General features: G+C 36.7%; 1 protein-coding gene across 5 annotated transcripts in view; it reads left to right on the forward strand.

Annotated features, from left to right (window-relative positions):
• Positions 1-12,629, forward strand: part of CELF2 (CUGBP Elav-like family member 2) — a 565,018-nt gene that overhangs the window by 244,062 nt on the left and 308,327 nt on the right. For 4 of the 5 annotated variants that reach the window (XM_086744976.1, XM_086744963.1, XM_086744970.1 and 1 more), the window contains one exon: positions 6,661-6,696. Coding sequence is in view for 1 of the 5 variants with exons in the window: in XM_086744879.1 (XP_086601005.1) it covers positions 6,661-6,696 (36 nt within the window). In the remaining 4 variants the exon portion in view is untranslated. Of the gene's footprint in view, positions 1-6,660; positions 6,697-12,438; positions 12,502-12,629 lie in introns of those variants that run through there. The other variant, XM_086744985.1, reaches the window with a different exon arrangement.

Raw genomic sequence — 12,629 nt, forward strand, 5'->3', positions numbered from 1 at the left:
TGGTGCTTCCTTCCTCTGTTTCTGAGTCATTAACTTTCAAAATGCAGCACTTCCCTGAGAAAACACATGGCAACAGCAGTCCCTGTGCTGCGACTGCCATGTCTGCACATCCACGATGGCAGGGAATGACTTTGGAGTAAAGCACCAAAGCGGGATCTTTCTTCATTTCTTCTCTATGCCATGGCATTTCCCCCTGATGACCCTAGCTAAATTGCGTCCTGTCTGTGCCCCTGTTACCATTCTATAAAATGGACCCACTGCTGTATTTCTTCCACTACATTTTCATCTTGCTCTTTAATACCAGAGCAGAAGATATTAAGAGAGGAGCTTTCATCTGACGTCCTTGGTGGACACTTAAACAAGAGGCCAAGATCTTAGCTGGGATTTGTAAGTAAATTGCAAGGAGTGAGGATTTGGCCTGAATTATGCTTTAAGTTGTAATATTGCTCTCTTCAAAGATGTTGGGTGAGGGTTTAAAATGAAACTTAAATTTTAATGAAATATATAAAATAGTCACAATGAAGAAGGCATGTTTTATTTGTATATTGGATATACAATGGACTTACACTGTTTTGGTGGCAAGCGTTTATCACTGAATACACAGAGATTTCTCTCCTCCTTCCTTACCTAAGGAGGAACGAAAGATTCAGAAGTAGCAAATTTAGAATAGTGAAAAATGCAGCTTTTAAAAATAATCATGGGAGAAAACAACAAGCATGTTTGCTCATGTCCTTTATCTCAGTCAGCTAATCTTGCAGAATGTCAGAAATAGATTTTTACATATGAACTTGTTACATCACTTCCTAAAAAAGGAGTATTTAGCTTGTACTTAAATAGCACATTCAGAGACTGTTTATGCAGTATTTCTGCTGCAAATATATGATCCTTGTTAGGTAGCTATGCTCTGTGTGAAGTTTTAAAACTGCAATGTATTTATTTGCCTCTTACTGTGTGAAAGATAAAATACTTAGAAAACAATCAGTCTGAAATCTTGATTTTTAAAAAATCTTAATTGTTTCTTCTAAAAGAAGGCGAAATTGTTTTCTATTATTTTGATCTTTACTGGTGATAGGGCACATTTCTGAAAAAAAAATGCTAAAAACATGTGATATAGAGAAAATAAAACCTTCTGTAGACTCCATCAAATTAGTCATAGCAAAACAGAATTCAAAATTTAAACCCAATATTTTATCCAAACGTAGCTTGTTTATTTTGCTGCACTCTAACAATGCTGAGAAACTCTCCAATTTAAGACCAGTGTAATATCTTGTGTCTCACAATGGTATTTCAATACACACTATTAATTCTTCCAAGTTAACTCAGACATAGTCCCCCCATGTGATTTTAGGAAGAGCAGAGTCAACAATGTGTCTTTGCAGGTGCCATTTTTCAGCTGAAATGTGAAATCAATGTCCTGACCATTTGTGGTCATTAAAAATCCCATGGCACTTTTCTGCAAGAGTAGAGGCATTGACTCCCAAGCCTTGGTGAAATTCCAACTAAGTAATTATATTCTTCCTGATACAACCTTCCTTTTAAAGCTAATTTAATGTTCCTCTTCAGCTGTTCTCCCCTGCTTTAACTGGAAAATCCTTCATTTCCTTTTGTAAACTTTTCTTTAGTGGTGCATTATACTGGCAATTAGTAGCTGTCTTTCCTCTTGCCACATCACTGATGCATGTCTACGCAGTAGCAGTGAGCATGTGTGCAAGCATGGACCCCTACTATTTAAAAAGCTGTTTATTGATGATCTGATTATAAGCTATTGAAATTAACGGGACGCATCCCTTTGAGTTGGTGGTGACAGGAGCCATCAACACTGTAGTGGAGAGGTGTTGCTCAACGGCATGTTTTGGACCCCTCTCTGCCCTCCTTTTCTTGTTGCACTGAGCGTACTGGTGGCACAGAGTCTGCTCCCTGTCTGTGTGCAGGCAAAGCCAGGAAAGAGTCGTCAAAAGCATCAGGTGTGTTGTTTGTTCTGGCAAGCCAGATTTGCCCGTTGGGCAAAACAAAGAACAACTTCACGGTTATGCAATATTTGGAAATATTTCAAGGTAGAACTTCCTGGTTATCAACATCATTGCAATTTGTTACACACATTTTATCAGCACACTTGGGATGTCCAGTTATGCCCACAGTGGATTTTCCTGGAAAAATACATAACTTTTCAAGTAATCTTCTCAAATACCTCACTTCTCTTCAATGTATACTTATTTCTGTTTAGTAAAGGATTGGACATTTCACCCAAACCAGAAATATCAGTTTAACCTTTGAGGGTTTTTTTTTTGTGCTTCATGGAAAATGAGCATAAGTGATAGAACTAACTGCTGCTACACGTCCCAGGGATTCAAGTGTGTCACGGCCACTTGTCCTGGAGAAGACAGGACCTTCTAATTTTCCTGGCTGGAACAACAACTGCTGACTCTGATGCCTCCAACCATGACCAAGGGTTTGGACACTTCTCTTCACAAGTTGGAAGACTCACATATTCTGCATCTTGGGGGTTTTCTGCTTGCGTTTGTGTTCCTTTCTTAGTAGCACACCACAAAGATCCCTTCTTCAGCTTCACCCTTATCCCTGTGTCCTTATCCTCATGTGCCTCACGCACCATGGACGGGCTTTATCCTCTCCCCAAAGTGTGAGATGGAGAAAGGAAGAGCAGTGACACGATTGCAGGAATGTGTTGCTGCTTCTCTTTTTGCATCTTCCCCAGCACCCTGATAGATTGCCTAGCTTCAATCCATATGCTTTTCTTTTCATAACAAAAATTGTTCTCAGTGGAGACCGAAGGCTTTCCACATCACGAAGGACAGAATCAAAAATTGTTTCTAAGCATAATCCTGAGTTGCACAATTTGAACTCAGTTCTTGCTAAGTTTCCTGGCATGCATCTTGCAGAATATAGACGAGATTACCTCAGTCACCCTTTGAAATGTGAATCCCTGCCCTGTCTCTTGTGCCTCAGTTTACATCTCTGCGGAAGCACAGTGTAGAGTATTAAACCGAAAAAAAATGTTGCATAGTCCAACCTCAGAGCTATGTTGTGCCAAACCCTACACGTAGGTGGGTAACAACAGTTGCCAGTCAGCCTCTGAGAGAAGAGCACCATATGATTTCTCAGTGAAGAAAACATTTAATACAAACACAACATTTTCCAAATATTCCATAGAGTTTTCCTGAACAACTTTCTTGAAGCAGAACTAACAGACAGTAAAGTCTGTTTGCTGATCTTTATGCAGATCTTCCCACTTCCACTTCACTATAAGGTTCTGACTAAAATATTTATACTTTTCTGCTTTGGTACACTTCCTACTCCGATCCTACAGGAAGGATTTCTCAGCCTGTAGCAAGAAACGGCAAAATGTATCTGTGGTGCTTGGCTCACCCACGCTGGCTCTCTGGGTTTTGAGAACAGCTATGTAGTCCTCTCTGGAAGGCGCAGAGGCTCTTCAATAGGTCAAAGCTCCTCACAGGTCTAGCGGACAATTTATAAACCCACAATTTGATCTTTTTGGAAGACCACATGTGACAGAATAGCATTTTGGGGTGCACCACCCAGCACCCTCTTGGTTTTAACAGCACCTTCACCTTCCATATGTACAGACCATGCTGCCCCAGATCTGTCCCACTCAGCTGAAGACAAAAATGCTTGGAAATTGTAAAGGATGTTCCTGGAAATGCTGTGATTGCACTTCATAATGTTGCCCTCCACCTAACAGCTTTTTCAGGGTCTTTAGCCTTGTCCTCTTCTGTCCGTTTGCATTAGCTTATTCCATTTGCTCTGACACTGATTTTGGTGGAATTCGGGGCAGCCCTAACAAACCATTTAGGTTTCCATCCTCACTATTTTTCAAGGTCATCCTTTCATATCATAGGTAGGACATGAAAATACATGGTCTTCTATTCATTTTGCCTTTGAGTATTATCCTTCTCTTGTTTTTATCCAAGAAAAAAAAAAACTTTTTTTTTTCTGTAGATACAGTAAATTATGAGTTATGTTTATTGTATGTGTCATTTGGGAGTGCTAGGGATTCAAAAATTGGTTGTATAAGTCTGGGTTCAGTTTCTTGAAATACTGCAGAACAAGTATCCATTATCTTTAAATAAACTTTAAGGGTTTTCTTGATGAGTAATTTGCTCCGTAAGATGTTCTTTTTTAAACTCCCATGAAACATATTTACAGAGAGTGTTTCAGTTCTTGATATTTATAGAACACTTACAGTGGACATTAACCATCTTCAGCAGTCCGTGTACCATTTATTTCCAGCGACACTGCAGGGATAATTACGTTTGTTTTCTAGGAAAAGAATATTTTTAGTTTAACAATCTAAAAGAGTTTTTAGGGTTTTTTTATGGTTTAAATACTTACTGAGTTGATGAGAAACAGTTAAATATTTGGGTAGTTGGAAGTGATCAGACTTCTTCTCTTTTACTTGTGAGGTTTAGAGTTTTATTTGAGTTTGACCTGTATTTCAAAAATCATTACATTAAATATTTTTGTTTAAAATTGGAATTTGATCTGACCAAATGTGAAATTAGTTACATTAAAAATGTATATACTAAAGGCCTGCAGCATCTTTATTTAAGATTCTGATCACAGTCTGATTTTGTACCACTATATCGACTATTTAGTAATTGTTTTCATAAGGCCAGCATCTCTTGTGGAGAGGTTTATTTAACAAAAATGAAAATCTTTAGAAATTCATATGCACCAATCACTCACTGCTCTGCTCAGAAGCTGACGTGTTTCCAGTTTAACATTCTCTTTTAAACGTAGCTGCTTCTGCTTCTTGAGCCCTCCTGCAATACCCACCTCCGATTTGCCCGCTTGTCTCTTTAAGCTGGATGAGCAACTGTTATTTTATAAAATGTGCTCCCATACCCTAAAGCAATAAGGTTTGTGCTGTTCTGTTATTAAAGTGATAATAGGTAGCTAAAAGCTAGGGAGTCCCTTTAGAAGAAGAAACAAAGAAATGCCCAAACTGACTCTATAGTCCTGGTTCTTTCCCCCAAAAAAAGCATTTCAACAAAAAGAGATGATGCCTATGATTAGTGGTGGAAGGGAAGCCACTGGAAATATTTAGTGATCCAGTTCTTTGACAGGTTACAGAAAATAGCATATTAATTCTTTGAACTGTGTAAGTTATGAGTAGGGCTTGGAAAACAAGGTGGTATGACACCAATGTGCAATTTAATGAAAATAAAATATCTAAAATGTTTAGCTGTATCAAATTACCCCATAGAATCCAATTCTGCATTGCTCCACTCCAATTTGACTTTCTTATCTCTTTCCATTCTCTTCCTCTTGCTCCTGGCTCCCCCTTTTGATGTCATTTATATCATGGACTTTGTTCATCACGAGCACTTATTAAATGCCTACCTGTCCACCTTTGCCAGGGTGGGAACTGGCTTTTCTGAGAGGGCTCATATATCTGTTGGTCTGTTGCTAAATGATGTGGGCAAGAAAAAGGTGTGAGCCATCTTTTCATTTTTTGCTTATTCCTCTTTGCAACCGCTGCACGTGGTTCTGCTCGGTGCCTTTTGAAGCAAAACACTGGGAGGTTTAAGGCAACCTTCTGTGACCGGCAAACTGCACAGCTTGAAGATAGAGACTCAACGAAAATGCAAAGCCGTGCATGTTTAGTGGGGACCATTTTATCTTTTCTGACACTGTAATGGAGTCTACAATTGCCAGTGTAACCATTAAGGAAAAAGCCTGGGTGTCACTGTAGGGTGCTCAATTAAAAAAAAAAAGGAATAATTAAAAAAAAAAGACCCTTGTTGCTGGTTGTAGTTTGTATAGTGCCAAAAAGCATGGGAGATCTAGAACTATAGAAGAGCTCTGAATTATTGTGGGTTTAGTATAATAACCCTGTGGTGGTCCCATCAAAAAACTGGCTTCAGAATGTGGTAAAGCTCTACAAGAGCCTTCAAAAATATCTTTCTTTTTTCTTTGGATTCCTGAAGAAATTATGCTTTGAGGTTCAATCTGTATTTGTAAGGTTTATACCCCCGCAACAAAAATGTGTAGGCTTGGTTCCATACCTAGAGATCCCTAGATACGTCATTTTGGGAATTGTTTAGGTAAGGAAGATAGAAGATCACTATCTCACACTCAGTTTCCTTCAAACAAATTGCAAACCCACAAAACAGATTCAAACAAGTAAATTGGATCAAAAACCATGTATTTGGAAAATAACTATTGCCTAAAACTCAATATAAGAAGATTTAAAATTAACACGGTATTTTTTTCAGTGCATGACATGGTTATAAATCTGTCTAATGTCTTGCTTTTGCTGCAGTACTGAAAAAAAAGGGAACTTTTTCCACTGGAAAATTGGCCCAGTGCTACATTTTGGCTATGTAGGATTATACAGTGCTGGCATTTGAAATAGTGATAATTTTATGCCAAAAAAAAAAAAAATTGAACCATTGAGAACTTTATTCTGATGAAATCTTTAGATCACACTCCATCATCTGTTTTTCACATCCTCGTGTATATGATCATGAGGACATCACATCCGCAAGTGACACATTTGCGTATGAAGCTGTGTATGTGTGTCTGCACTCCTATAAAACATAAGCAGTATAAAAGCGTCTTTAAAATTTTATAGCTTCTTTAAACACGAGCTAATTTTTCCTCTCTTTGTGTGTCTTTCAGAGAGACTGCCACAGAGTTATCTGGAACATTACCAAGGTAAGCAAGTTGCTCTCAACTGCATCTCTATATCAGTGTCTGGAAGGTGCTGAAGGAAGCACGACCTTTTGAGCCAGAGCGTGATCCTTTCCCTAAGGAAAACTGCTGGGATATTGAGAACTGCAGAGAGGAGAACACACGCTGCACGCCATAGACAGCGAAATGGCTATGAAATGCCAGCACAACCAAAACTACACGGCTTAAAGCACCACGTTGAAGTTGCTTTGAGGCTTAGCACGGTTGTGCGCCTGATGAGAACAGTCCCAGATGTGGCTTTCTTCCAGCTGTGCAATTAGACCCATTGCAGGTGGTTTGGCTTTTGCTTTAAATTTCACCTGAGGGATGAGAGGAGGGAAACTTGGAGGCAGGAGGGAAAAACACTGTGATCTTAAGGCATTTTCATTTGGAAAGCAGGAAAGCAGCTTAGACCAAATGCTTCTATGCTGAGAAAGCTCTTCGTAAAATAATAGAACTAGACAAGTCTCCCAGGCTGCGGTAGAGGTTTTTGAAGAGAGACCTGCCTACATATTGTCAGAGACTGCAATAAAATGCTGTAATCATGCAGATAGAGAAAAGGGTGGAGAGAAGGGAAACAAAAAAATCTGATAAGGTAACCTGTCACTTAGCAGAGATGCCTGGTGAGCAAAAAAAAAATGATGCTCTCAGTCTTCTTGCATCATCTGCCACCAGTTTTGCTCTTTGAGGTGCAGGGGTTTTTGATGAGATCATGGTTTGGGATGTTTGTTATCCTCTGATTAATATCAATATTGCAGTCCATACAATACATAGTATTAAAAGGATATTTCAACAAGAAAATCTGCTTTCTTTAAGCATGGGAATACAAAGTTATTTCTGCTTCTAAGGCAGAGAAAAAAAGGTCTGCCTTTCTTTAAGGTGCGTGTGGTGTAACTCAGTTTGCTTGACTGTGTTGTTAAGCTGTAAAAATGTAGATTTTCACTGTATGAGATGTTTTTTCCCCCTCTGTAATGTATCACCTTGTTTTATAGGTACAAACTTGTGTAATTTATACCAGTTGTTCATTTACTAGATACCTTTCTTCTTATGACTTACCATCACTTGATATCCTCAGTTGTGCAAGCAAACATGCTGGTGAAATTTTGCCAAGCGTTTGAAGTGCTGACTGATGATCAGGCGTACCTGACACGTTATTCATCTTCATCGCAAAAGAATTACAATTCTTCATACATTAAAAAAAAAAAAAATAAAAAAAAAAAAAGGAGATTCGACAGAGTAGCTGTCTCCTTGATTAGGAATGTCAATAACACTGCTTAGCTGTATCTTTTACTGGTTTTAGTGCTGAAATATTTCCAGGTTGACTGCATGTCCCTAATTGGTTAGGTATTATATGACTAATATACTGGAAACATGAAGTCCTTGTACTGCAGAAATTAATTCTATTTTAAATTAAAGTTAAAATGAGAGTTATAGGTGCTTGAGTAAACATCCAGTTTCATACTTGCCATTAATGATTATCTAAATGTGTTTTTTGAATTATTACCACAAGGCTTTAATTTCAACTGTGGCAAGATGTCACAAGTAAAAATCAGATTATACAAGCAATGTGCACAAGGCATTGTAATTGTGTTATAAATATTAAAATCAATGATCTTGTCTTGATTTAAAACAAATGTTTACAGCTGTGTGCAGGTTGGCTAGTCCTCCAGCCTTCTTGGGGATTCACCTGCTCCTGCATTTCTCTAAATAAGCAGTTCCTTGGGGGTTTTAATCTTATGTTGTGATGCATTAATCTAATATTTTTTGTTCTCCTTTCAAACTTGAAGTGAACCCTTTTGCTATTATTAATTCGTAACAGGGAAACAGTCTAATTTCCCCACCAACACCACATCTTCCACCGTCACCCTGCAACTACTTTATAGCATATACAATTTAGATGTTGCACCTTGAAACGATGAAACCAAGAACCATGTTCCCATAGACACTGTGTTTGCTGTATTCTGTCCAATGGGACAGGAAAAAAAAAGCCCTCTGTAATGCTAGAAATCTAACCATAATTTGTGCAGGCAAATATGATCCTTTCTTCCAGGGCAATAGTGACTTATGGATATATTTGTGGCCAGGATTGATTAAATCATTTTCAGGCATTTGTAAACCTGGTGAAAGCATTTTCTTTGCAAGCAACATAAGAGTGAGCAGAGTGTCTGTACTTGGAGTATTTTGTCTGACTGTCAGGAAGATTTAGGCATTTGTTGTCATTTAAAAAAAAAAAAATCTGATTTAAAAAATTCCAAAAAGAACCTTCTGAATTTTACATAATGGCATTTAAGAAGAGAAGTTAGGGATTTGTTCCCAGAAAGCCCTGGAAATAGTCAGAAGTTACAAAAGAGAATATTGTATCTTCTCTTCTCCTATAGTAACCAAGAGAGGTTATATATATGCATTTTTAAAAAGCAAATATAACACAGTGTCTTGGTAAATTATGACTTTTTAATATAGTCATTTTCCATTAAATACTGCTGATTGATCTTTAATGATTATATTTAAGAAGAAGAAGAAATTGCCTTACATCATGCCACTAAAGAATATATATCATTGATAGGTAAAAGTAGAAAAAAGTAGTTGGTGGACATAATTTAGAAGGAAACCTAATAGATTAACTTTGCCTATAGAAAGATATAAAAATATTCAGCACAATTATATTACGTCAGTTCTAATTTACCAGTTATTTCTGATGATTTTGGGAAGCTCAGGCTAAAGAAGGAATTGAAAATTTAAACTTAAAATATGATAAAGAAGCTTTACAATTTTTATATTAAATGGCATTATTATATCTATGAACATATATTGTTTTTTTTTCGAAGAAACGCTTTGTGCAAGAGCACATCAAAGAATGGATCTTCACAAAGAAAACTTTATAATAATATTAAGTTGTTCATTCCATGACCTATTTAGAGTACTCAGATACTTCTTGTTGTAGACTACATAATTAAATTTTAAATGGAACATGATAAAGAAATTATACTGGTGATCTCTAGAGATTTGAATACCCTATTTGGATCTTTACAAGAGTGTAGTGAAGGCATACTTTAAAATTTAATAAAGGTCTGGCCTATTTTTTTTTTCCTTTTAGATGTTCTATAGCTGCTATGGCAATCCTATTTCAAACCGTATTTGCTTTCAGCATTACACAGACGGTACCTGCGATAATAGACCAAACTAAAAGTATTAGAAGAAATATAGCTTCACTTGAGAAATCCACCATTTAAACATTATACAGAATGATTAATGAATTAAGATAAGCTCCTAAAATCTTATGGTACCTAAGATTGTACCTATCCTTTCATAGCCAAGCATCTGAGCTAAGCAGTCGAGGGGAGCAGTAAATTAGTGAGGTGGAGTGTTCAAGCACAGTGCAAAGCCCTGTGGGCACAAGGGAGATGATGTTTGGAACTTAAATGAGAAAATACTCAGCTTCGATATCAAAGGAATGATTTCAGTCTCTAGCCACTTCTGTTTGTTTCTGTGAAAGTTACTTTATATTTAAAGAAGAACAAATATTTTAAATATAGACTAACCGCATGGATTATTTATTTGCTTAACACTAGGTTAGTAATGATAACAGAAGTAAAATTTGGGCTACTTTTCCACTTTTATGTAGTGGCTCAATTTTACATTTCACTCAAGGCGGGAGTCAAGTTTAAATGGTCACTTCCTCCTCTAAACTGTTCTTATTTACTGTTACCTAAATTCAAGAGAACAAACTGCATAGATATTTTTCACAGAAAAGAATTGTAGGAAGATCTCTGCAGCCCTTGCTTAAATCTTGAGCATAGCTCAGGAAAACTTGTATTTTGAGGTGAAGAGCATAGTGAAACTGCCATTTAGAAATTTTTTTAGACAAGTGAGAGGAAATATGCAATGAAATATAAAGGCATGGTTACATTGATATGAAAACACTTGAGTATATTCAAAATGTAAATTTAAATCTTTAGCTTTTCTTAGAATTGTAATAATTTGCAAACTTTATGCATTTTAAACCAGTGCTCTGGATTAGGGTACAAATATTAAGCCCTCCTGAGTTTGGATTTTATTCTCCACCTTTCCATAAATTTCTTTTACAGTGTCTAAGTTCCATTTACTGTAGAGACTTATGTTCTTACGTGTCTACAGCATTTTGAAAATAGAATTTAAGTACTGAAGTCACTTTGGTACTTTTGAAAAATGTTAACCTGCAACTTCATCATTATTTAAATCTAATGCAACTAAGCTTTTATCTAAAGGGAAAAGAAGAATTGACAACCCACCATATGACAAGCAAAATGAAATCTCTTGATCGCTAACTGTCAGCAGTCTTTCTAATACCATTGTGTTAGGGAATGAGATGTCTTCCAAGCAGCTAAGTACACAAGGTTTTGAATCATTTCTGTCTTGACAGCCTAACCCAAGTAACTACTTGTAAGTGTGTGGATGAATTGTAAAATCCATGTGTTTCTGTAGAGTGAGTTAATAAAACATCTATGAGCATTTTAATTACTATAAAATGAAAAATAATTCTTTTCCTGACAGTAATAGGGGCATGGACTAAAGACCTACTGGCATCTCAATTACTGTCTTCACTGGTTTTGCATGGACAGTAGGAGCTGGGGTTGGCTTCTGCGTTTGTTCTTCTGATTGCCTTCCAGTTGAGGTCTTCTGCCAAGCAATTTCTCTCAATCTAAGAGCACCAGGTTATACCTTTTCCTCCTCATGTTTCATCTACTGTGGATGTCCTTTCATGTCACCAGTGCTGCTTTGCCAGCCATATCAGGCTTGAACACCCATCCACCTACACCATACATGTGTCTCTGCCAATCTATGACAGATTTTTCCTTACCTTGATATATTTACTGAAGTTTTATTCTCTCTTAAATTAAGCGGGGATTCGGCATAGTCCATTTGTGACCTTCTCTTCTAATGGAGAAGTTCTGCTTTCCACCTCCAAATCCCTTTCAAAACTCACTTTCATTTAGAGGCATATAAATAATAGGTCAAGAAAATGTTGTTCATCCCGAGTGGCAGGCAGTGGTGGCTGATAACATTAAAATCTCTTGAATGTCAAACTATATGCAGCTAACCAGAGTTAGTCTTTGGAAATGATATCATTTTGTATTTTTTCTGAGACCACATCATTAAAAAGAAAAGATTCCAGCCCTTGCTATTTAAATATTCTCTAGTCAACTGTCTTAAAGAGCCAATTTTCCATAATTTGGATGCCTGCCATTTTCTGAGGAAAATCATTATTTTAAATTGAGACTTGAATTTAACTAATCATTCCCTTAAAAAAAAAAAAAAAATTTATGTTTGACCTTTGTCTATGCCTTAGATGCTTATTTCTAAATACAGTTTTCTTTCATCTAACCTTTGAGCTGTTTTTCTGTACTACAGGCAGGACTGCCTATTACACATTGTATGTGCTGTACAGGAATACCCTGATGGTTTTTGGACTTTCTGAGGTGCTGTAATATAAATGACAGTAATTATTTAGGATAGTAATGGGTTTGATGTTATTGCAAGTGAATCTGAGGTTTTTTTGAGAAAATAATACATAAGTTGTTTCTTCACTATTCTGATTTTAATTTTTCCTAAGTAAAGCTTCAATACCATTAAAATGTGACATGGAGTTATTACTTCTAGTAGCTGTCAGCTTATTTTTTTGTTGTTGTTTTACATCCATTTTGAAATATGTTTTTTACAGCTAATGTTAATCTTAAAACACACTTACATGCAATCTGATCCCCTTCTGAAGAGATATTTTAAAATCTTAAAAGGAGCCTAAGGAGCATAGAGGTGATTATCCATATGTGCTTATGGATGACTTGCATTCAAAAATTACTAAGATACCAATGGCAGGATTCACATTGCCTAAATTTAGCTATCACAAAAGTCCTCAATCTAAAGAACCAGGGGAGAAATGA

Source organism: Chlamydotis macqueenii, chromosome 1 (assembly GCF_036417535.1).
Source record: "Chlamydotis macqueenii isolate bChlMac1 chromosome 1, bChlMac1.mat, whole genome shotgun sequence".
Classification (NCBI taxonomy): Eukaryota; Metazoa; Chordata; class Aves; order Otidiformes; family Otididae; genus Chlamydotis; species Chlamydotis macqueenii.